Source organism: Ursus maritimus, unplaced genomic scaffold (assembly GCF_017311325.1).
Source record: "Ursus maritimus isolate PB19 unplaced genomic scaffold, ASM1731132v1 scaffold_2, whole genome shotgun sequence".
In the NCBI taxonomy this organism is placed as follows: Eukaryota; Metazoa; Chordata; class Mammalia; order Carnivora; family Ursidae; genus Ursus; species Ursus maritimus.
The window spans coordinates 84,017,407-84,042,830 of NW_024424452.1; the positions used below are offsets into that span (position 1 = coordinate 84,017,407).

A 25,424-nucleotide genomic window follows, 5' to 3' on the forward strand; every position below is an offset into this window, starting at 1 on the left:
GAAAAAGGCGGGGGGGGGGGGCACCAAATCATAATTAGCATCATTACTTAATGGCATATTAGAAAAATGCTATTAAAGCTTTACATACCTATACATGTATCTTCTGATCCAGACACAATTATGGCAAGGATATCTTTTGACTGTCAGAAGTTGTTTACGTACATCCAGACTATGTAATATAATTCAGGGCTAAAAAGAAATGGGCTATCAAGATGCTTGGGTGGCTTGGTTGGTTAAGCATCTGCCTTCGGCTCAGGTCATGATCCCATGGTCCTGGGATCAAGCTCTGCATTGGGCTCTCTGCTCAGTGGGAAGTCTGTGTCTCCCTCTGCCCTTCCCCCCACTTGTGCGCTCTCTCTCTCTCAAATAAATATATAAAATCTTAAAAAAAAAAAAAAGAAGTGAGCTATTGAGCTATGAAAAAGACATGGAGGAACCTTAAATGCATATTGCTAAGTTAAAGAAGCCAATCTGAAAAGGCTACTTACTGGATGATTCCAATTATAAGACATTTTGGAAATGGCAAAACTATGGAGACAATAAAAAGATCAGTGGTTTTCTAGGGATTGGGAGGATGCAAGGGAGAGATGAATAGGCAGAGTGCAGAGGCTTTTTAGGGTAGTGCAAATAAAGACTCTGTATGGTACTATAATGATGGATACATGCCATGATATGTTAGTCCAGAACTACAGAATGTATAAAACCAAGAGTAAATCCTAATGTAAACTGTGGACTTTGGGTGATTATGATGTGTCAATGCAAGTTCATCAATTGTAACAAATGTACTACTCTGATGTGGGAAGTTGATAATGGCAGATGCAGGGGCAGGGAGTGTATGAGCAATCTCTGTAATTTCCTTTCAATTTTGCTGTGAACCTACTACTCTTTAAAAAGTCTTTTTTTTAAGGGGTTATGGTACTCAAAAGGGAGATAATTTTATAAAATATGCAACACTCAGAATCAAAAGCACATAAAAGTGGACCTATATAGCACTTCTTGACAGTTATTTGGCAGTTAATTTATTGCTAGACAAATTCATTTGCTACCTTAGTTATCTAATCAGGGAAGCAACCCACAATGTGATTGAAAGAACACTTAACCTTCAAAGTCCAATCCGGGGTTCAGAACCTCCCATCCTCCCAGCTGTCATTTCCTGACTTCATCATAGCCCAAACTCATCTGACCCTTCTTATTTATTCTAATCTATCAGACCATGCCTTTAACCTTCTCTTTCCTTATCCAGCCTAAACCCTGCAGAGTATCACTGCAACCACCACCACCCATGCCCCGGGTACCTTGTTGTTTTTGGATTTATTTTGTTTTGTTTTTTGTTTTTTCTACTGAGCCAACATCACAAAACCACAAACGTGAATGATTCTTCTACTTGTATATGAAAAGGATGCTGAAGACAACAGCAAAAAGAAAATCACACCATCCTGGGGACAGATAACCATGTTCAGCTGAAACTTCTACTCTCAACGAGCCCACATTGCTGTGTTCTCATTCTTCTGTGGCTTTACACATGTAATTTTCTCCATTTAGAAAGGCTTTCCTGATTCCTACCTAGGAAATGCTGACATATTCCACCGGATATCTCAGGCACCATCTCCTGTGTGAAGCCCTTCTCAACATCTACTCATCACTGAAACAGAATTAAATGCTCCTGGGTGTAGTACCCTGCTGAAGTTCTTATCACTCTGTTATAAATATTTATTCATATAATTTACTTATTTCCTCTCTGATATTATAAACTTATTGAGGGGAAGGATGCTGTCTTATTCTCATTTATATCTTCAGCAAGGAGCACAATTCTGAAACTTAAAGTTTTGGCACATACATGAATGAAAGAATAAAAGTATAAACAAATGAACAAACAAGACACCAGCCTGGACCCTTGGCAGACCTGCATTTTTAGTCAAGGTGCTTCATGTGTTTCAATATTTGTTTCATTATTATGGGGAAAAGTATACCCGTGGCTTAGTAGTATTACACAGATGGTGCTGTAGGATGTAGCATAAATGAAGATTCCATCATCATAATGATTATCAGTTCTGCACTCTCAACCAAATGCTTCTAACTTGTATCTTTCTGCAGATGAAGCAGTAAGTACTAAGAGCTCATTCAGCTTTTATTCAGAACAAATATCACAGCCCTTTCCTCTCACCTAAAAAATAGCAAGTTACTATGTTCTCCCTGTATTACAAAAATCTAATCTGCAGAAACAGAACTTTTTTTTAATTGGCTAATTAACATAATAAAACATTAATCAATGTTCAGGGAGAATTCAAATCAAATAATTTCTTGGTATATGCTATTATGTAAGTATTTTTCAGACTTGGCCAAAGTTGCCCTGCCTAAACACTCTACTTCTCATTCAGACTTCCCACAGATGAGCATGTATGCGATACTCCGTGCTAAATATTGTGTCAGGCCAAGGCAAGAAACAACAATTGTTGGAGAGGATGTGGAGAAAGGGGATCCCTCCTACATTGTTGGTGGGAATGCAAGTTGGTACAGCCACTCTGGAAAACAGTGTGGAGGTCCCTTAAAAAGTTAAAAATTGAGCTACCCTATGATCCAGCCATTGCACTACTGGGTGTTTACCCCAAAGATACAGACGTAGTGAAGAGAAGGGCCATATGCACCCCAATGTTCATAGTAGCATTGTCCACAATAGCTAAATCATGGAAGGAGCCGAGATGCCCTTCAACAGATGACTGGATTAAGAAGTTGTGGTTCATATATACAATGGAATATTACTCAGCTATCAGAAAGAACGAATTCTCAACATTTGCTGCAACATGGACGGCACTGGAGGAGATAATGCTAAGTGAAGTAAGTCAAGCAGAGAAAGACAACTATCATATGTTTTCTCTCATCTATGGAACATAAGAACTAGGATGATCGGTAGGGGAAGAAAGGGATAAAGAAAGGGGGGTAATCAGAAGGGGGAATGAAACATGAGAGACTATGGACTCTGAGAAACAAACTGAGGGCCTCAGAGGGGAGGGGGGTGGGGGAATGGGATAGACCGGTGATGGGTAGTAAGGAGGGCACGTATTGCATGGTGCTCTGGGTGTTATACGCAACTAATGAATCATCGAGCTTTACATCAGAAACCGGGGATGTACTATATGGTGACTAACATAATAGAATAAAAAATCATTAATTAAAAAATAAATAAATAAATAAATAAATAAATAAATAAATAAATAAATAAATAAATATTGTGTCAGGCACTAAAAATGCAAAACTGAAGAAAAGTGGGACTTGCCTTCATGGAGCTTATGGTCTAGTCCTCTCACATTCTCTCTGTACTTGTTTTGGAGCATATTTATAGAGCTCTCTCTCTTCTAGACTACCCCTTAGCAGCTACTCTACCAGAACTTAGGTCAAAGGATTTACCAAACTGCTGTGATCTACCTGGTCTACTCTATAAAGCACCAGAGAAGGAAGGACTAAGGCAGGTTTGGGAATTAAAATCAAGCAGTGATTTCACTAAGTCATCATTACACACAATGCTGAGATTTCACAGTTTCTTAACCCATGCCACAGAAACCTGCAGACATTTGTAACTTTCCTATTTAAAAAAAAAAAATCAGTATTCTCACTTTTCTATCTCCCCCTTTCCTGGCTTAACTGTGGGTGGCTTCAATTTGTTTGTTTATATGTTTGACTAGCTGGACTTCTGAGTCTTGCGAACCCCGCTTGAGGGAATCCCTTTTCGGAAGAATTTCCTGTGTCTAATTATACCATTATCTCCATAGTGAGGAATTCTCATAATGAAAAAAGCATATCAACTCATTCACATTCTCTCATGCTCATTATGGGACTGATTCAAACTGCCATAGTTTCTAGGATCAGTGTATCTTCTCAAGGCTCTTCTGGTAAATTGATAATGAGTCTAATGTCAATAAGGGAAATGAGAATGATGGAAAAGGGCCACTAGGACACTTGCTTCTGCTACTGCTATACTCAAAATTTCATGATACTGACAACATTGAAGTCTTAAGCGCCATGGTCTAAGCAAGAGTTGAAGTCCCACTGGGAGCAGTGAAATGACTGATTCTAGGATGGGGAAACGAATTATCTTATTTCAGCTGTTTTTGTGTTTCCCATTAAGATAATAAAGAATTTCTTCCCAAATTAGAGGACCCTAAGAACAAAAATATGACAAATATTCATTGCAATTATGTTCTAGCCTTTAACATGTCTGAGAAGTCTGACACCGGCTGATTTTATCCCTCAGTTTACAACATATTGGTTTAGCATGCGGAGTTTTTTCCTTTATGCTAATAATTTAAAATTTCAGCCAGGATGTGTCTAGATGAAGTTCTCTCTCTCTCTCGTTTTTTTAATAATATTTTTTTATTATATTATGTTAGTCACCATACAGTACATCCCTGGTTTTTGATGTAAAGTTCCATGATTCATTACTTGCATATAACACCCAGTGTACCATGCAATACATGCCCTCCTTAATACCCATCACCAGCCTATCCCATTCCACCCCCCTCCCCTCTGAAGCCCTCAATTTGTTTCTCAGAGTCCATAGTCTCTCATGGTTCATTCCCCCTTCTGTTTGAGATGAAGTTCTCTCTTCATTGACCTTGCTGGATTTGCTCACCCAGGATAATTTTTGTTTTCCTCCCTAGGATAATTTTCTTCAACCATATCTTTTTCTATTTCCTTTATTTCACTTGTCTTTGTTATATACATATATATGCCATATACCTAGAAATCCTGAAGTTTCAAGTTCCAGTCTCTGGTTTTTATTTCTGCTTTAAAAAAAATAAAAACATATTATTCACTCTTAGTTCTTTTCCTCAACATCCTGAAAGAATTTCTCAAATTTATGCACTACTTCCCTGATTTTATTTTTATGTAATATAAATTGTTTTTTTAGTGCCTCTAATTCAAATTTGCATTATATTATTGTATTTTAAAATCAAATCCATTCTTATTCCATCACCCCTGTAGTTATCCTGTCACCTCAGCCAGTTCCTCCTTTATCAATATGTACTCCTGCTCAAAGAAGGATAGGTCTTTTAGAAAGACATTGGTGACACTAAACATTTTTTTTTCCAGTCTTTAGAATAAACTGCCTTCAGAAGCATCCATTTCTTCTAAAGCTCTCCCCTGTTTTGCTCCCCAGTATCTTTTTCTTAGGTCCAATGCTTTATTCTTTTTTTCCTGTTTTGTTTTGATAATTTTCTGTTTATCCATGCTCAAATTAGGTGACATCAAATCCAGACCCAGTGTCTGTCAACGAAGTGTTTGGATAGACCTAGCTTGATTATTTGGTTACTTCTGTTCTAGCTGAACTGCTTTAGCAGCTCTGAGCTGAGTTAGCCTGATGTGCACAGCTCCTTGCACAGTTCTCAGCTCTGATGCTCTTCTGGCTGCGATTGGGATGCTCCCCTCTGCTACCATCTCTCTCTAAAATCCCTAGTTGACACCCCATCAATGTTTCTCTTGTTTCCAAATATTTTCATTTGGAGAGAAACATACCCAGGTTACAGTTCTCCTCCGTGGGTCCAGCTTACCTGTCTACTTCTTGTCCTATGTTTTCCTTGCTGATGGTTATCACTATTAATATGTGTGAGGAGATGGCATTATGGCTTCTTAAGAGTAATATTTTCTTTTGGAGTGAAGTATGAAACAGAAGGACAAAGATACATCCTCCCACCTTTCATGCCAACATAAAAAAGATGGACCATTGATTGAGATTTTCATTCCACTGACCTTAAAATATGAACATTATATATGCATATTTACATCCATGCGTACATATGTATATGAATAAAAATCTTCATATATAATAGCTATAAAATTCCTCCCCAAATTTGCACTACTGTCCATTGCTATTGGGTTTTGGTAGTCTTCAGTTTTGTCTTTTTGTGGTCTTTATTGATATTTTACTGTTAGATGCAGAGAGGTTGCTATAGCTACAGATATGCTATTTTAAACCAGAAAATTCTAGCTAATTATATATTTTAAAACTACTACCCAAACTTTGTAAAGTATGTATAACTCTTAAACTATTCCAGATAGCAGTAGTTTTCAAAAAGACATGCGGAGGTAAAGAAATGTAAATGAGGCTATGAATTAAGCTACTGATTCCCACATAAGCAAGAAAATTATTCTTAAAAATGTGTACTCAATGCAAGTAACTATTTTATCTTTGATGTTTTCTGAAACTATTTTCTATTTCTGCTTTTAAAAACATCTTAGGGCAGGGGCGCCTGGGTGGCACAGTGGTTAAAGCGTCTGCCTTCGGCTCAGGGCATGATCCCGGCGTTCTGGGATCGAGCCCCACATCAGGCTCCTCCGCTATGAGCCTGCTTCTTCCCCTCCCACTCCCCCTGCTTGTGTTCCTCTCTCGCTGGCTGTCTCTATCTCTGTCAAATAAATAAATAAAATCTTTAAAAAAAACAAACAAACAAACAAAAATCTTAGGGCATATAAGTGAAATTAATTTATAATTTTAGATCCAATGTCAATAGTTGAGAAGCATCTTTTATTCTCATAAATTATAACCCTAACTACAATAGTTTATTTTATCAAATATCCATAGCTTTGCAATAGTACATTCAACAGTAAATAATGCATTCAGATGGCTACAATTAGCTAGAGCTCTCATTTTTTATTGAACAAGTGTCATCAACACTAGACTATAGTTTTGTTAGATTTTTAAAATATCCTTTTTCGAGGGCACATATTGCATGGTGCACTGGGTGTTATACGCAACTAATGAATCATTGAACTTTACATCAGAAACCAGGGATGTACTGTATGGTGACTAACATAATATAATAAAAAAATTAAAGAAAATAAAATAAAATATCCTTTTTCATCACATTTCATCCCTCAAACTCAAGACCAACTATACAAGCCATAAAATAATACATCTGAACAGATTTATACCATTAGAGATTGTACATACTAGCCAGTAATCAGGTAATGTTCTATGTCTTTTGTATTTATTTTTTGTGTATTATAAAATATCTTACCTCAGGACTTATTTAAATCATTGGATAATACTGACTCTATTTTGCCAGAAAAGAAAGAGTCAAGAGCTTCTTTTAAAAATTTACCTTTCTAGATTATAGGGTTCATTCTGTAGAATAGATTCAAATGCTATCTCAGAAAATGTTATCCATGAAACTACCTGAGAGGTCTTTTATAAATGCAGATTCTCAGGCCTGAACACCAGGCCTAGGGAATCAAAATCTCTAGATATGGGGTTACAAATCCACTTAAAAAAAAATAAGTTCCTTGGATAACTCTTTATCCATGAAATTTGAGAGTTTGAGAATCATTGCTCTAATTGATTAAATTGAATACTAATGTTAACCTGGGGAAACTAGAAAGGTTCTCATTTTATTTTACAATCCCATTCTAAGGGACTTCAAGTAAAGAATGAAGATCAAATTTTAGAAGTCCATTAGCATTTTATTCTATCTGTAAAAACAGTCTCAAAATTCTGGTAACTCAAGTTACCACTTGGATAGCCTCTAATTATCTCGGCAGTTTACCATGTGGAAATGCAGTGAGCCATTTACAAAAGCAATGTTTCCCTAGAGGATTCACCAGATCAACCAACAAAAGACACACATTCAGATTGCAGAACATATCTCAACTACCAGTGAGAAAACTAGAATCAGATGTCAACCATTTTGTTAAGTCCCATGGTAGTTTCAGTTTTCTGCCATTAGTAATGTTCTCAGAGCTAGCCTTGACATGCAATGGTCATTCTGTTAGATAACCTTGTTAAAAAATCATCTGAGAGTGTTACTTCAGGCATGTTATAAAGTTGTTTCTAATACCATAACCAAATAGCCAGAAACAATCCTGATGCAATCAGTCTCCCACATCAAGGATTTGAAATGAAATATTCTGTTGAGGCAGCAACTGAACCTTTCAGCTTAAGGGCGTAAAACTGCCAAGAGTAATTTGTTCATTACATTAAGGCTCTCAACTGGTCTACAGACATTTAAAAGCCAAACATGATTCTACTGAAAGAGATACTTTGGAATAGTTTCTGATCTTCCATTTAATTGTCCTGAAGAATATATATATATATCTGTAGCCAGTAAACCACATTGTTAACACACCGTTTTCAGCTATCTAGACATTTAGTCTATAAAGACATAATTAAAGATTGGCTTACCATCAGTTTATTGTCAGTAAGTACTTACATGTGTAAGATAAACAAGATAGAAACAACCCTGCTAAAATTTAATAAAATTTCACCAAGATGAGAAACATCTTAAACCTTAATTAAAAAAATAAAAGTAAGGGGCGCCTGGGTGGCTCAGTCAGTTAAGCATCCCACTCTTGATTTTGGCTCAGGTCATGATCTCAGGGTTGTGAAATCGAGCCTTGCATCGGGCTCTGTGCTCAGCAAGGAGTCTGCTTGAGATTCTCTTTCCCTCTGCCCCTCCCCCCACTTGCTGGCACTCTCTTTCTAAAATTAATAAAATCTTTAAACAAATAAATCAGTAAAAGTAAATTAGTTACATTGGAAATAATATAAGATTCAAATTGGGAAGGACTTTTTTAAACCAATTATTAAAACAATTAGATTTCTTTTTAAATCCACATGATAGACTGGAGAATTTAAAAATATTAAATCATCCAGAGACAATTTCTATTTATAGTCTCTTCAAATAAAAGTCTCTTAAAAGGACTAGCTGTGTTTATCTTAAAAAGTCACCTTTTTCTTAGTGATATTTTAGTTTCCAGTTTAGTCAGCTCTAGACTACTTAAGATCCATAAGGCTCTATCATCAAAACAGTAGTTTAGATACTATCATTCTCAGATAGCCAACTGAAGGGAATAGAGATCAAAGAAAGAAGAGAGGAAGACACTGGGACTCCCAAGTTACCATATGCACATACCTTGCACTGTGAGGAAAACTGAAGCAGCTGATGATCCTCCTTCATTGGAAACCACACAGAGATACTCCCCAGCATCGCTGAACTTCACATTCCTTAGCTCCAATGAGAGGTTAGCCAAGATCCTCATTCTTGCTGGGTCTGCCTGTCTGGCATCTCTGTCATTCCTCTGCCAGGTTAGATTGTAATCCACTGCACTGATGACGAGACATGTCAAAACTGCTCTTTCTCCAGGAGTGACTGTAACATTATCAGGCACTTGGATGACTGGAGGGGGCTCTGTGTGAAATGAAAACATTAAATCAAGAGACCTAACAGCCATTTTGCTCACTTATAGATGTGGTTTAAAAATTTAATGAGTATGTATTGAAAATCTTGTAGGGAAGATGCAGTACAAGAGAACTTATTCATTAATACATATGCCTCTGACCCGAAGAAAATTATCATTTAATTAAAAGATTCTTAAAAAGTAGTGCATGTTCTTAAAAAAAAAATCCATCTAATTTTTATCACATTTGCCAAACACTGTAGTTTTAAATCTATGTCTTTAATTGAATGTTCTCTAATTTAAATTTTAAATTAAATTTTAAAACATCTTACTGTAAAAGTGAGTAATAGCACAGGGTACTTGTAACCTGAAGACACAATGCAAAGAATGTGTTTTTAGTTCCTAATCCTCAATGTAAAAGAAAAAAAATAGTGCTTGTTTACAGACCAAAGCATACCCAAGTCTAAATTTATAAATTATAGACGTGAGAATCAAAAAGGCATGACAAAAGGATATGATTAAACTAATTTAGGATTGTGGAGTGAAGCAAATTTTTATTTGAGTTTTGAAGAAAGTAGCATTTATGGATTTTTTAAATTTAAAAATACTTATTTAGTGTTTTAAAGAATAGAGGACACAAAGTATGGTAGACAATAGTATACTAAGTTTGACAGTGTCAGCTTTAAGGAGAGTTACAATCTCATTAAGGAAACACAGTAAAACAGCAGTGTATAACAAATGTTCCCCCAGAGGCATGAGGAATGTTTTGATTTAAGAAGGTCAAGTTAAGAGTAGGTGTAACCTTTAATAAAATTGTACACATAAAGCCATGCACACAAAAGGTATTGAGTAATGCATGCACGTTTCAGATGCGGTCAAAAGCCACTTATTAGCTAAATATTTAGCCAACATTCTAGAGAGAATCACATATTACTCTAGTTAGGTTTGAGAATAAATACAAATGTCCCTCTAAAGTACACTCTGCCCAAGTGCTTTAAAATGATCTGCTGTAGCAAGCCATTATTCAGCAATAACACAGCAATAAAAACTGTGCTGAGCTATGCTAGCTGGAAACCCATGTGTCTGTTTTAGTTTAAATATGAAAGAGTATCAGATATTCAAGATCAAATTTTATTCTGCTTTATTTAAAACCATTTACAAGTGCAGATGAATCATAAGCCTAGAGAAAACCTGAAAGCAATATGCCAAAATCATAGTGGTAATCTCCGAGGGACAGAAATGTATATATTTTCCATATTTTTCTTTATATTTATCCCTGTTTTCCAAACATTTTTTAAACAGTAGATGCTATTTTAAATTATTATTTAAAAAAAACAAAATTTTATCATTTTGCTATGTTTTTAAAATCTCTTATGAAAATGGCTAGTGAATCGAGTAGAAAGAGTACACAACAAAGAAAGTTCTGGAGTCTGGCTAGGCTTGACACAGAAAATATGAGATGCTTTGTTAAATTTCAATTTCAGATAAACATCAAATAATATTTTAGTATACATATGTCTCATGAAATTATTTCAGACACACTTATATGAAATTCAAATTTAACTGCGCATTCTAGGTTTTTATTTGCTGAATCTGGCTAGTTCTATCCCTAGGTGTGTGACCTTAGAGGAATTGATGGTTAAATTAGGTTATCCTTTTTTTTTTTTTTTTTTTTTTTTTTTTTTTTAAAGAGAGAGAGAGATCCGGGGGCAAGGGGGCAGAGAGAAAAAAAATCCTAAGCAGACTCCACACCCAGAGCGGAGCCCAATGCAGGGCTCAATGTGGGGCTCAATCTCACAACCCTGAGATCATGACCTGAGCCAAAATCAAAAGTTGGACACTTAACTGACTGAGCCACCCAGGCACCCAATTAAATTAGGTTATCTTAAAGACCCTTTCTAGTTCTAATGTTTTATGACTCTAACATACAAGATGGTACAGACCACCAAAGACCTGAAAATGATAGTACAGGAGAGTGTTCACATCCTATCAAGATGTTTCTGAAAGCCACATGATGTTTTGTATGGTTTTTTGTTGGGTTTTTTGTTGTTGTTGCTGTTTTGAAACAAACTTCAACTAGACTAGGTATTTCTTGAGATTTTTAGAAAATGGGAAATCTCACATTAGGCATGTAGGGAATGCTGGGCACATGCCTAGATCCCTCTTAAGGACCAAGGCATTCATTTCCCTGGCTGCTATGCTTGTTGGCGACATAGAGCTCACAGCCAATGGTGCTAACCTGCTCAAGGTAAGACCCCCTTTCCAGGGTAGCCCACATCCAGTGACTACTTCATGAGGAAGCAAGAGACCAGCTCTCTTGCCTCAATTCAAGGCCATGACAGCTCCAGAATTCCCTGTGGGATCAGCTAAGGTCCTAGTAATGACTACACCACAGTTTAACTTCTTCTACTTCTGTTACTCCCATACAGGTGCTTTTTCCTAGAAAATTCCCCAATAACCCTATTGCATACAAACCCTGCCTCAGAGTCTATCCCCTCTTCAGACATAAATTCAAATATATAAAATGCCAACTTTCTAATAACATAACAGGTGAGATGTGAAATAATGGCATACAATACCATCGCTGCATAAATAACTAGAGATAATAAATGTTATACACAAGGAAATATTTATGCATGCATAAATAAATTTGGTGGCGTTGGAGGAAATGATGAGGGAGGCCAAGATAACAAAATACCTAGCCTGGTGCTGGAAGTTAGCCCTTCCTAAGTGAAAGAATGATTGAGGCTAGAATAAGGGAAACAGAGATGGAACCTCAAAACCTCAAAACTGAAAGAAGAATGACAAGTATAGGCCTTGAGGCATTAGGTAAAGATCACTGGACAGAAAGTGCAGGAATCTTCTCACTCCCTATCCTGGTAACCATAATGGGTCACTTGCTTGCTCTGGGCTTTAGTTTCTTTACCTGCAAAATGATGAGGTAGTGCAAGATTATTTCCAAGTCTTATCCTGTTCTAAAGCAATATCCTACAATTATAATTTAAGATTACCTGTCACTGACATACCCCTGACAAGTCTTCTTTATTCTTGGTATTTTACATAAACCCAGAATTATAGCACTCTATGTGTGTGCAGCAGGAGAGGGGCATTGTGCTAATAAAGAAATTCAGTAAATTAATGTAACTTTGTAATAGTACTAAACTAACTTACTAAATGTCACTTGAAAAGAATGAGTTTTTCATGCTTTTGCAACCCTATTCATTTGTTTCTATGTGTTTAAATGCAATAAAAGAAGTACAATGCTTTTTACACCCATTTTGTATTTAAAACATTCAATAATCAACATTTCAAATGAACCAAAAATCCTTAAACATGTCAACTAGAAGAAAATGCTGGAAAAAATGAGGTAACATATTGGTAGAACTTAAGCTTTTCTTTAAACTGCTCTTGGGTGCCCTTTGACTTACCAAATAAATTAGTGTCCATAGTGAGACAAGAACATCACTACCCCATAATGCCTTGATTTCTAACACTCCTTTCTGAAATATAAGAGCTAACTATCCTGTGAATTTACACTCGATTCCAGTGTGCTGGTCAGGTAACTGCTGGCATCTCAGCCTAGGCTAAGGGAGATTCAGAAGTGGGTGGAGGTTTCAGGCAACGGTGAACCCAGAAAGAAATGTCTACTCTTCCAAGTCCAAACGGGCACTTGCTTGTTACTTCTGTGGTTATAGTCACTGCCATTACCATCAGTGTCTCTGCTCCTTCATTCCTAACTGACCGAATGGGACATAATTCCTGAAAACTGGCTTGGGCAGTGACACCACTGCCTGGCTGGCACAGATTAAACTAGAGGGACATATGTACAACATGCATATGGAAGTTACTGACACCACAGAGCCAAATTCTTAATCAGTTCACAAATCCATACTGGCACTTCCCAGTTGTTTACACAAGATGTTTAAATCCACTCACTCAAACTTCTTTCCCTGTTGTCTTTCCCTTAATTAATATTGCTAGGGGAAAAAAAAAAAGAAGAAAACCTCAAGTGCTCAAGTGTTTGTTTTCCCAGAAGCTGAGGAACGTTGACACAATTCCAATGCTTTTCATAATTACTGGAGATGAAAAAAATGAATAGTTTATGATGCATGTCAACGAAATTTTTTCAGAAGACAAACTTTATTTTTCTAAGAATAGAGAATACAAATAAGTTTACTCCAAGAAGAACATGCTTGCATGTCTCTGTTTTAAAGTTCAGCTTGGACTTCTTGATAACAAACATAAATCCTAGACTTCTAAACGGTCCTACAATTCTACAGTTTCTTTTGTCTTAAATTGTCTCAAGAAAATGCACATTGGTACTAAAAGCAGATATAGACACTCTTGTAAAACTTAGCAGCTACATTTAGGTCAGAATAGGGTTAATATTAAACACATAGCAACACTAGTCTACAAGGCAGGCAGAAAATAATTCAATTGAAACAAACTTTCCAATAAATTCTAGATTTATGCTGAATAAGTGGCTTAAAAATGATAGTCTTTTTGTGTCCTAAGAATTCTGGGAGATTAGAGGAAAAAATGGTTTTTTCACTCAAATATATTCTGCCTTATAAAGCAATGAGTTTTGCCTCCCATTTATTCATAGGAAACATAATATCTAACAGCAAAATAATTATCATTTCTTCCACTCTTCTTAATACCAATATTGTAGCCACTGAGGCTCTGTGTTTCTTGGATATGATCACTTTCATTATTGTCTTCAATTTAATGTCAGAATCCATTCATAAAAGCACTCTGCTTATTATGCACGTGGGAGAGGAAAAGGGAAAGTATGAAGCTTGTTATTTCCAGAATAGAACTCTTCCTTTTCTTAAATTGCATCCCTTCCTTTCTTTAAATATCTCTAAATTTTAATAAAAATGCTATATGGTTATTTCAAAAAATATTTATTGAGCCCCTATAATAATAATAGTACAACAATAATAACAATAATACTTAAGGTCTCTCAAGTGTTTCCATGTGCCAGGCTCTCTCCTATGTACTTTACATATGCTCTCATTTATCCTCATAGTTTCTCCATGAGATAGAGGTTGTTATGGATACCCTCATTTTACAGTTTGGGAAACCAAAGCATTGAGTCCTTAAGTGATTGGCCCAAGGAAGTTCACACAGCTAACAGGTGGTGAAGCCAGGATTAGCAAACTTCCCATTTCCATAGATGCATTAATATGCAGGCAACTGCAAAGCAAATTAGTGATAATTACCTGACACATCAAAAAATGTCTGTGCCCGTCCAGTCCCTGCTCTGCTGACAGCGATGCACTCGTAGGTGCCTTCATCAGACAAAGTGACCTGTTCAATCTCCCAGTTCACACTGGCAGATTCTCTGGGGTAAGAAAATAGAAACCTTTTTAGTGATGACAAAAACAAGGTAAAGCTGAAAGCAGCGATTCCACTATTTTTTTGAAGTATTCATTCAAAAGAACAAGGTAAAAATAAATGGATTAAATTGCAGAGTTCTTTATACCTTAAAACGACACACCTTTTAATTAAAACGTTAAGCTCTCTGAGCAAAAGGCACAACAAAGGCAGTAAGACATGGAGTCTGTGAATTTCTTTAGAGAAACATTTTCTGGCTATGTCAAAATATAAGAGGATGAGTTAACAGAGAAACACTCCTTTAATCCTTTCTCCTTCCATATTATTTCCAGTTTGGGGTCATGTTCAGTGGGGGCTCTTAGCCAAAGCAATTCATCCAGGTAATTCATAAGTTTGAAAGTAGAAAATAGACTTTTTGATTCCAAAAAGATAAGTTCTCTTTAACTTTCTTATGTGTAAGCTCTACATAAGGTTATAGAACTATCTGGTTCCATTTGTGTATACACTGAGAAAAGAAAAAAAAATTATCAGTTTTATTATCAAACCTGTCATTTAGGTTAAAAAAAATCCCTTTGCTATAATATTTATCCATTCATTTAATAAACACTATTCTTTGTCCTTTAACACCTTCAAATTGTTTCTCATTATCTGGAGGTATCTTAGTAATAGATATTTAATCCTAATAGATATTTAATATCTAGTTAATAGGTATTAATAGATATTTACAAGATTCTAATAATCTACAAAACAGGCATTATCTTATTTCAAAATATAGTTGAAAATCATAACTATTTTTCTTAATTTTTTTCTTACATTCATCCATAGCTATTTACAACCTTCTTAAACATTCGAGACATAGATGAGATGAAAACCCCATTGCAGAGTCAAGACACCTTCCACTGGAGTCTGAAAGTGGTGTGAGATATAATATCATAGTAAGGACTCCAGATCTCTTACCATCCAGACAAACTATACCTATCATCAAAAAACCATGAAGAACTTACTAAACTCTTAATGTGTATTTAGCACATGAGACTTTGTAATAGAGTGAAGTCATAGGTTCCTGTCACCAGAAAAGTGAGAGAATGAGCAAAGTCATTGTTCCATGTATTTTATTTTATTTTTTAAAGGTTTTATTTTATTTATTTGACGCAGAGAGAGCCAGCCAGTGAGAGAGGGAACACAAGCAGGGGGAGTGGGACAGGAAGAAGCAGGCTTCCTAGCGGAGCAGGGAGCCCAATGCGGGGCTTGATCCCAGAACCTTGGGATCACGCCGCGGGCTGAAGGCAGACACTTAATGACTGAGCCACCCAGGTGCCCCTGTTCCATGTATTTTAGTAATGGAGAATATTCATTTTAGTTAGTTTCTTTTCAGTTGTGTATGCACTAGGTGTCAGTGGTCCTTACTGTCACATTTAGAAGGAAAAAAATTATGAGTTGACTCTAAGCCCTAGTGATCACCTAAACTATAGCTTTGGTGCTTAACCACAGTAAGCTAAGTCCAAGTTTATAACTGTCATCGTCTAGGAGGCACTGGTAAGTTCCCGAAGGCAGGAGTTTGAAATACATACAGTCATTTGTGTTTTCTGCAATGCTTACTTCAGAGCCAAGCACATATAGGATTCATCAAAAACTTAGACACCTGGAAATTTTAGAACAGATAGTGGCAGTTCTTCCAGTTCCACATCCCTTTTTCTAGAAACAAGTAAGCTGAGATTCAGGAAGAAGGGTAAGGGAGTTGTTCAAAGGCACACAGCCAGTGTCAGATTGCTTGAAGAATATTCTTTACAGTGATACCTTCTCCTCTCTTATTTATGAAATATTACATGAAAATAATTCTCTTTTATTACATTGTCTTCTCAGTTAACATTAAAATTATATGGCACGATAAGAAGTTTTGAAGGCATGGCCTTCGGAATAAGGAAAGAATATGTCAAATACAAATGTGTCCTATTGCTAATGCACACTAATTCTCTCTTATATCCCCTAGTGACCATAGCGACTCACATAACAAAGATTAAGTCACATGTCTCAAGTTATTAGGAAATCTAGGGCAGGGACCTGTGAGTGAATCAGGGTTAAAGGATCAATCCATCACCACCCATGCCAAATTCTGTCTTTAGCCTCTCACAACCAAAGAGTTTAATATTTTTCAGCAAGGCATGTCACATCTCTGGGCCACAGAGCTGGAAAAATGAGAGAAAGAATTCTTGTGGCTTACCTCCCAGGAATTGTGTGGAATTAATGAATTAATGTTTATAAAGAATCTCAAGTGTCTTTGAAATATGTTACTATTTAAACATGAAGCAGAATTATTTGATTTCATCAGGCAGTTATGAAGCTTCAACATTTGATACCCTGGTCAGTTATGTGGCTGGTTATTAAACATGGAACTAAGACAAATCATCGAGATAGACAATATTTAAAAAGTTGCAGGAAATAATACAGTTCAATCTTAGTGTTTTTTTTTTCTAAAGTTATACTGAACATTCCTGCCATAGTTTTTGTTCAAAATGACCCAAAGAGATAAATTAGGTTAAAACTGCCAAATATTTAGCATCTTATGGAAGTTATTTATCATAGTATTGAATTAACAGCGTAGAAGCTTTGTAAAGTAATTCCTAGAGTTTTTCCCAAAATGTAGTTTGTTTCATTAGTAAGTTAAAAAAACATAAACATTTTCCAGAAATCATCCTCCAGTTTTCAAGGTCTACTTAATTTTATCATAGATTATATTTATCTAAAAACGATCACTCGTTTTCACAAGGAAAGTCAGTGCCTTCTTGCCCACTTCCTTTGATTGCTAAATGCAAAAGCCACGCATATTCCTGCTCCACCTGTTGCCCCCAGCACACTCCCCTCTCCTGACTTCCTCCCTTACCCTTCTACTTCAGCTGCGCTGGCTTCCTTCCTGTCTTTCTTTCCCACACGCCAGTCTGCTCCAGCCTTTGTGCCAATGCACTTTACTGTTCCTGGTGTGCAAATGCTTTTCCCTAGATATCTGCATGACCATCTCTCACCATGTTTAGGTCTTTGCTCAAATGTCCTTTAACCGGAATTTTCAAATTGCAACAAAGCCAAAACCACATGCACCCTATCTACCAGCATTACTCATCCCAATTAATCTGCTCTGTATTTTGCCACAGCACTTAATCAGATTCTCTGATCATAACATTTTAAATTACGTTCAGAGACTTGTTTGCTCCAAGGCCAACAAAGCTTAAACTTTTCTCTTTTGCAAGGACCCTTCCAAGTTTGGTACCTAACTTTGTACTCATAATTTTGTATTCTTCATCTTAACAAGAGACCCTCAAGGGGCACCTGGGTGGTTCAGTCAGTTAAGTGTCTGCCTTTGGCTCAGGACATGATTCCAGGGTCCTGGGATCCATCCTGCGTCCGGCTCCCTGCTCAGCAGGGAGTCTGCCTCTCCCTCTCCCTCTGTCTATTGCTCCCCCTGCTTCACTCTCTGTGTCAAAGAAATAAAATCTTTTAAAAAAACAAACAAGAGACCCTCAAGTTATATAAAATTCAGATTCTATAAAACCTGAATCAACCCTTGAATGAATTCTAGCATTTATTAAATTAACATATATTATATATTTGTTTTCTTTCTCCATTACAAGTTCCATGAGGGCACAGACCTGTGTCTGTTTTGTTCACTGCCGTATTCCAAGACTATGGAACAAATAAATGAGAATTTCCAATGAAAATGCACATTAAAGTAAGTATCTATTTGTATTTAGATATTTAATGCTGTCTGTAATTGCTAATAAAAATATATACGCACTTTAAATACTGGTCTACTCCAAGTGTAACTCCATTTCTGACAAAGCTCAGGGTAAAGGGTAAAAGACTCTCAACAGAGCAGGGAATTCGGCCTGGCTGTAGGTAGTATCCTGGGGTTTTCTTGGGCATTGTAACTTTGGGAGCATCTAGGAAGAAAAGAACATGGGCAAAAAGATCACAATGATATTGGGTACTTCTTTTTAATCCATTCAAAAGCTTCATACTTTTAATTATTCCAGTAAATCCTCTGCATTCTAATTAATCTAAATTACTAAAACCCACCTTAATTATCTTTCTTTGTTCAAACCTTATTAATTTCTGGATATCTCCATGGACCCTTACTAAAGTATTCATTAAATCTAAGACTCCATTTATTTTTAAGACACGTTATTTTTTGGGCCACCAAGAAAGAAAAAAAAAAACCTACCAAATTAGTTACAATACTTCATCAATTGTAGAACCTATTTTTATTTCAAAAATGTAAATATATGAAAAGAACCCACATGCCTTAGAATTGAATGCAAAGGGTAATTGTTTTCCCAAAAATAATGGGAAAAGCTGATTTGTAAGAATCCAATAGATACTGTAGTACTCAGTTTAGGGGCTAAGACGACTAACTTTGAATACCGTATATGAGGAAATACTGACGGTTCTATTCTCATCATTTGACAATGATTAAAGAATAGCTATACAGTTGTTTCTGAATTTCCCAAATTATAACCTTATGTATAAATGATAAATTGTTGTTCCTCAATCCAACACAACAATATTAGAAACAATACAGATTTGTGTATCCACAGTTCTAGCTACAGTTCAAAATTTTGATCAGAGTTGTCGTTAGTCTTGAGAAATAGCACAAATAGAAAAATTGAAATGCTATCTCATGTCTCTAAATAATCCCTAATCTGTGATCTTATCTCTATATAACAAATATATGAGTAGCTAGCTTACCAATTAACTAACTGCCAACTTATTACATAAAGGCAGAATCATCACCAGTTGTTTACAATGAATTACCATTCATGAAGTAGGTTTCTGACAATCATATATAAACATTTAACCCATTTGGCAAATTTAGGTAGCTTGATCAAACATTGCACATTTTTGGGGGGGGAGTAAGAGTACCAGAATTTCCCAGTTCTAGTTATCACACTGAGTGAAGCAATCAAAATTTTCAGATCGGCAATCAGTGAGAGTTAACATGAAACTTTGAATGTGTTTTTTATGATTAAGAAAAATTGTGTTACCTAAATGTAAATGCCCATCAATTTGATAAGCCAGTAATAATGTGAAGGTATTTTTTTTTTTTACTTTATAGTTCATCCTTTAAGGACCACATCACTCCCTTAAACTATCAATGTTCCAGTGTTCAATAAAATGATGTCTCACCTGGGATGATACTGGAGAAGGAAACACTTGATACCCTCTGGAAAAGATGATCATCTTTATCATAGCCTGTTACTTTGAGAAAGAAAGCTTCATTTGGTGGTATAAAGTCAGAAATATTCCACAAGCCATAAGGTTTTCGGTCTGGGTAATATTTAACAGGAATAGTCTTAAGAGAACTGCCTGAGATACTCAGAAGTTCAAGACGATCTACTCTGGCTGGGGCGGAAATTCCAGAAGTATTCAACAGCACATAGGTAGGTATTCCTATAGGAGAAAGGCTTTGTTATTATTTACAAGTAACATGCAATTGAGGTTATATATCAAATAAATCTTTGCATTATAACAGATAAGTATCATAAGTATGAGTACTAAAAACTGTCCTATAAATTGTGGCTTAATTATAGAATCTTTTTTACATAAAAGACAGCTTACTCATGACGAGAAACTTTGGGAATCCTAATACTTATTTTTATGGTATTTTAACAATATTTATACATGGAAAAACTGGAATTGTGAATACTGTGTTACATGATGTTTAATAACATGAATATTTAATTTTTAAAGACTCACTATTTGTATCTTTCTAGTAACTGCAGCAATAAAATAAATGAACAATCAGAAAAAACAAAATTTGAAGAGTCACAGTAGGATTAAGCATTTTTTAGCTACAGAAGTATAATATAAGAAGTATAATATTGCATGAATAAAATAAGAACAAGCTTTAAGGAGCGACAATAATTTTTATCTTTGAATGTTCAATAATACATGATGTCTTTAATTTTTTAGCTATCTACACACATAAAATCCACATTTTTCACCTTGACAACAAAGCAATTTATAGATGTTAGTAAGACGTCTCAAGATCCAGATCAGTAGTTTTAAAAGTTCAGTAAGTTTAGGAATCAACTGGGGTGCTTGTTAGTGCATATTCCTGGGTCCAACCTGATTCAGTTCTAATTCAGGAGATCTGGGATGTGTCCTGGGAATCTTAATTTTTAACAAGCTTTCTGAGTAATTTCAATATCACTGATCTTGGGACTATGCTCTGAGAAAAAATGACTAGGCCAAGAATATAATCATGTTAAAGTAAAAACGCTATGTTTCCCAATTTTGTTGAAGACTACAAAATTATAAAATCACAGACAGTTTAAGAAATATTTTGCACTTGGATATCTACCATGTCGATGTACATACAAATAGAAATATTTTACACTTGGATATCTACCATGTAATGTGTACATACAAACCTTGCACCGGTCCACCATGTAATATGTACATACAAACCTTGCACCGGTCTGCTGACTGTTTTTTTGAAGTCCAGGGTGGGCTTTCTGGAAAAACCAGCTCGGAAATCAATAGTACTAAGGCCAGTGATGCGAACAGAGTGCCTTCCACTGCTAGAAGTCTGGAAAAATGTTTAAAGAAAAATCCCATCAGTTGATCAAGTTACCAGTCATAATAAACACTAACCAGTATGGGAAACTACAGAGTGTTTCATTAGGACTGATGTCCAATAACTGAAGCTCTGATCTGGGTGTTCTAAACTTAACTAGGATTCTACATCTTAAATGCAAGTTTTGTAATACATACCCCAGGGGACTGCTCTAAAATAAAATTCGGTAATACACTGCAAGCCAATGTTAAAAGATACAGGTGTTTAGTCACCGGTGAATAGCCCTGAAGTTAAACTGTAAAAGCTCCATGATGACACAGATCTTTGTTTTGTTCACGGTGGTTTACATGGTAGATGTTTAGCAAATATTGATGAAATGAATGAATGAATAAATCTTCTCCTCTCAACCCTATCCAGGTTTGATTCTGGAAAATATTTCCTTTTTCTTTGTCTCTGGGAAGATACAGCCAGGACAAGCACAAGATTTGACCACTATCCAGATTTTAGCCAACCAGCATCCCTAGCTCAGCTGTGTCCTAACGAAGGCACTCGGTGCTCGAGACACAAATGTGAGTAAAATATCGTCCCTATCCTCTAAGAGTCATGGCTGGTGAGGGATACAGATGGAGAAATAGAAATCTTTAATATGATGCAATATTAGAAATACATAAGAGGTACATAGAAATGCATTAAAGGAACAGACTAGCCTATAGTTTGGCTAAATCCTACTAAGAGGGTGATGGCTGAACTAAATATTAATGATAACTCAGCACTGAAGTGACTCATATGTGCATAAATAATAAATAATGTGGATGAGGGCCACAGGATAAAATTGTAACACTTATGTTCATTGGGCACTTCCTCTATGTCCAGTCTCTTTAAATACATTGGCTTATTTAAGTCTCGTTACAATCCTACCAGATATATATCATCATCACCATCGCACAGATAAGGAGGTGGGACACCAGTCATTAAGTAGCTTCCCAAGTTCACAAGGCTTCCTAACTACAGAGGTGGGGTTTTAATGGAAAGGTCAGGCTCCAGGGTCTTCACCACAGTGCTACATTTTCTCCCAAAGGCAAGATAAGTAGGAGTTAGCCTCTGTCTCAGTATCTTTCAAAATATGATCTGAGGAGCCCCTGCAGCTACAGCTACACAACATCACTCAGGTTGTTTCTTGAAAATGCGGACTTCTGAGCTCCAGCCCAGATTCACTGGATCAGAATCTTTGGTGAGTGGAGTCTAGGGATCTGCATTTCAAAAACCCACCTGACATCAATGAACAAGAGTTCACCATTATTTTATTACATTGATCACCAAGATCTCCCTCAAAATAAAATGACCACGTGGTAGCACCATTAATAAAATGTACTAGAAATATATGTGCCTGTATTATACACAATTATCCATAAAATTTTAATCTGGTGAACAGCCAGATGAAGCCACACCATGATCAAAAACATGCCACCAACAGAGCTCTGCAAACTACACAGGTTCCCCAAAATCAATGGCTCCTTGTTATTTAGCAATGAGGAGAGGAAAGATGAAGAGATATGTCCCTTTCACTACCATATTTTTTTCTCATTGAGCAGATTTGGCAAAAACCCAAAAAGAAAAAAAAATGGAAAATGAAAGTGACGGAAAAGAAAAAATGCATATCTCCATAAAAATAGGTTTGTTGTATTCTTAGTATAAAGGATGCTGCTAATGACTACAGCCCTTTTCTTAACAGTTACAAAGGACTGTATGTGTAAATGTAGGGGTCTCAGTACCACCACTTACTCTATAATTTCCAAAGGGAAATTTGTCATGAATTCCATATAATAAAGCAAAAAAAAAAAAAAAAGATCGGGGAAGGGATATGGACCATGGTCCAATTTTATCTTTTTTTTTTTTTTTTTAAGTAGGCTCCACACCCAATGCAGGACTTGAATTCACAACATTGAAATCAAGACCAAAGTTGAGATCAAGAGTCAAATGCTCAACCGACTGAGCCACCCAGGCGACCCCCATGATCTAATTTTAAGATTGAGATTTCCTAAGGGTTATATAAAACCCTTCTAAGTCTAATTTCAGCTGTTTTAGATCACATAGTGCTTTATTGAAGACACTATTGCCTACTGATTTCATGTGAGGACAATTAGAAGGGTCAATACTATGATGATTTGATTTATATTTGTTCACTGACATCATATAATTACTAGCCTTGCTGCTCAGAAAGTCTCCTATGATAAAATGGCTGTTGAGGTTACCAAGGGTACATATGACCCACAGTTTTCCAAATGACTGACATCAAGTGTTAATTATCTGGCAAATGTTCTGTGCACATATCAACTGACAAAGAGTCCGTTTTAAGAGTGGTGCTTAATATCTAAGTGAGAAAATTAGATATTACCCATGCTTGAAAATACAGCATCTTCCATTACTAACCAATACATTAAAAATAAAGCAGAGTTGATGAATAGTATTGGAAGCTCCTTTAACCTCTATAAAATTATTGTAAAATACATTAATTTTGATCCTTAAAATACACTAATTAACAAAGTATGTTGAAATAAGGATGTAGGTTTCCTATTCTCTGAGCAATGCCAAAAATATGAAGGGTAATAAGCTAACAAAATATTTAAATTTCATATTTCTATATTATACTACAAACAGTAGGAATATTGCATAGAATTTAAAAGATTTTGTCAATAAAAGATATTTCTACATAAGTCAGTTTTCATGCAAAATTATATACAACTCTGTATTATTCAAGGTAATGGGAGCAAAGGACACCACAAATAAACCAAAATTACAGTTTAAAAAAATAATTAAAAGAAGAAATTTAAACTGAGTCAGTTAAAAATGACCTCTGACACTCATGCATGCATTTATCATTCTTTAATCATTCTCTTAAAAGAATTACAATACTTGGATAATATTTTGGGAACAAAAAACATCACATTAGGAGGAGGAGTTAAGATGGCGGAGGAGTAGGGAACCCCTTTTTCAGCCGGTCCCCTGAGTCAAGTTGGATAGGTACCAGACCAGCCTGAACATCCAAGGAATCAGCCTGAGATGCAGGATGATACATCTGGATCTCTACAAATGAACATCTCCAGTGCTGAGTATTGAGGTAGGAAGCGGGGAGCCATGAAACTATGCACAGATATCGGAAGATAAATGGAAGGGGGAGGGAGCCACCGCGTTTGGGCGCCGGGAAGCGGTAGCCACCTGCTCGGGGGAGCGGGAGGACTCGCGGACCGGCACCCGCGAGACAACAGACTGAGACCGTGAGCCGGGGAACGCGCGCGTGACCACACTGAAACGGAGCTCCAGTGTGCTCATTGGAACCAGACTGAGACCAGGAGCTCCGGGAGTGCGTGGGGGCGGCTGGCGGTGTTAGAAACAGAAAGGACAGAGACGCGCCGGCCCTGGGAGTGAGGGCTGGGATGCCAGGTGTGGGGCACACATCCCTGGACCCTGCAGGGTTGAGCAGCACCTAAAGAAACAGAGTTAAAGTGGCTAGAACATCAGTGGAGAACGGTCCGCGATCCCTCTGTTCTGAGAAATAGGCTGAGATTTGGCTACTGCTTCTCTGACTCTCCGAAGAGGCACAGCAAACCACCAGGGAAAGCAGCCAAAGAACAAAAGCCTGGAAAGACCGGCTCACAGTGTGCCCATCCCCATCCCCCCTCACAGGGGACACGGAGACTCTACCCAAACAGGGTTGCCTGAGTATCGGCGCAGCAGGCACCCTCCCCCAGAAGGCAGGCTGAAAAATCAAGAAGCCCACATCCCTAAGATCACTATAAAACAAAGGCGCATGGCCTGGGTCCCAGTCAATAATTTGGGCTCTGGACAACCCCGCACTCTCTCCTCATCAGAATGAAAAGAAGGAGAAATTCCCCCCAGCAAAGAAAAGACAATGAGTCTGTGGCCTCTGCCACAGAACTAATGGATACGGATATAACCAAATTATCAGAAATGGAATTCAGAGTGACAATGGTCAAGATGATATGTAGACTTGAAAAAAGTATTAACGAAAATGTTAATGAGAATATAGAATCTCTAAGGGTGGAAATGAGAGTGAATCTGGCAGAAATTAAAAATTCTATGAGCCAAATGAAGTCAAAACTAGAGGGTCTGACGGCCAGGGTGAATGAGGCAGAAGAACGTATCAGCGAATTGGAAGATGGGTTAGTAGAAGAGAAAGCTAAAATAGAATCTGGACTCAAAAAAATCCATTCTCATGAATGTAGGTTACCGGAGATTACTGACTCAATGAAACGTTCCAATGTCAGAATCATCGGCATCCCCGAGGGGGTGGAGAAAAACAGAGGTCTAGAAGAGATATTTGAACAAA

The 25,424-nt window shown here is 36.7% G+C and overlaps 1 protein-coding gene across 1 annotated transcript in view; it reads right to left on the reverse strand.

Annotated features, from left to right (window-relative positions):
- The window catches only part of HMCN1 (hemicentin 1), a 469,289-nt gene that overhangs the window by 257,020 nt on the left and 186,845 nt on the right, over positions 1–25,424 (reverse strand). The window contains exons 7-11 of the mRNA XM_008696988.2: positions 20,968–21,088; positions 19,684–19,947; positions 18,296–18,440; positions 14,394–14,515; positions 8,904–9,179 (exon numbers count right to left, since the gene is read on the reverse strand). Of these exons, the coding sequence (XP_008695210.2) occupies positions 8,904–9,179; positions 14,394–14,515; positions 18,296–18,440; positions 19,684–19,947; positions 20,968–21,088 (928 nt within the window). The remainder of the gene's footprint in view (positions 1–8,903; positions 9,180–14,393; positions 14,516–18,295; positions 18,441–19,683; positions 19,948–20,967; positions 21,089–25,424) is intronic.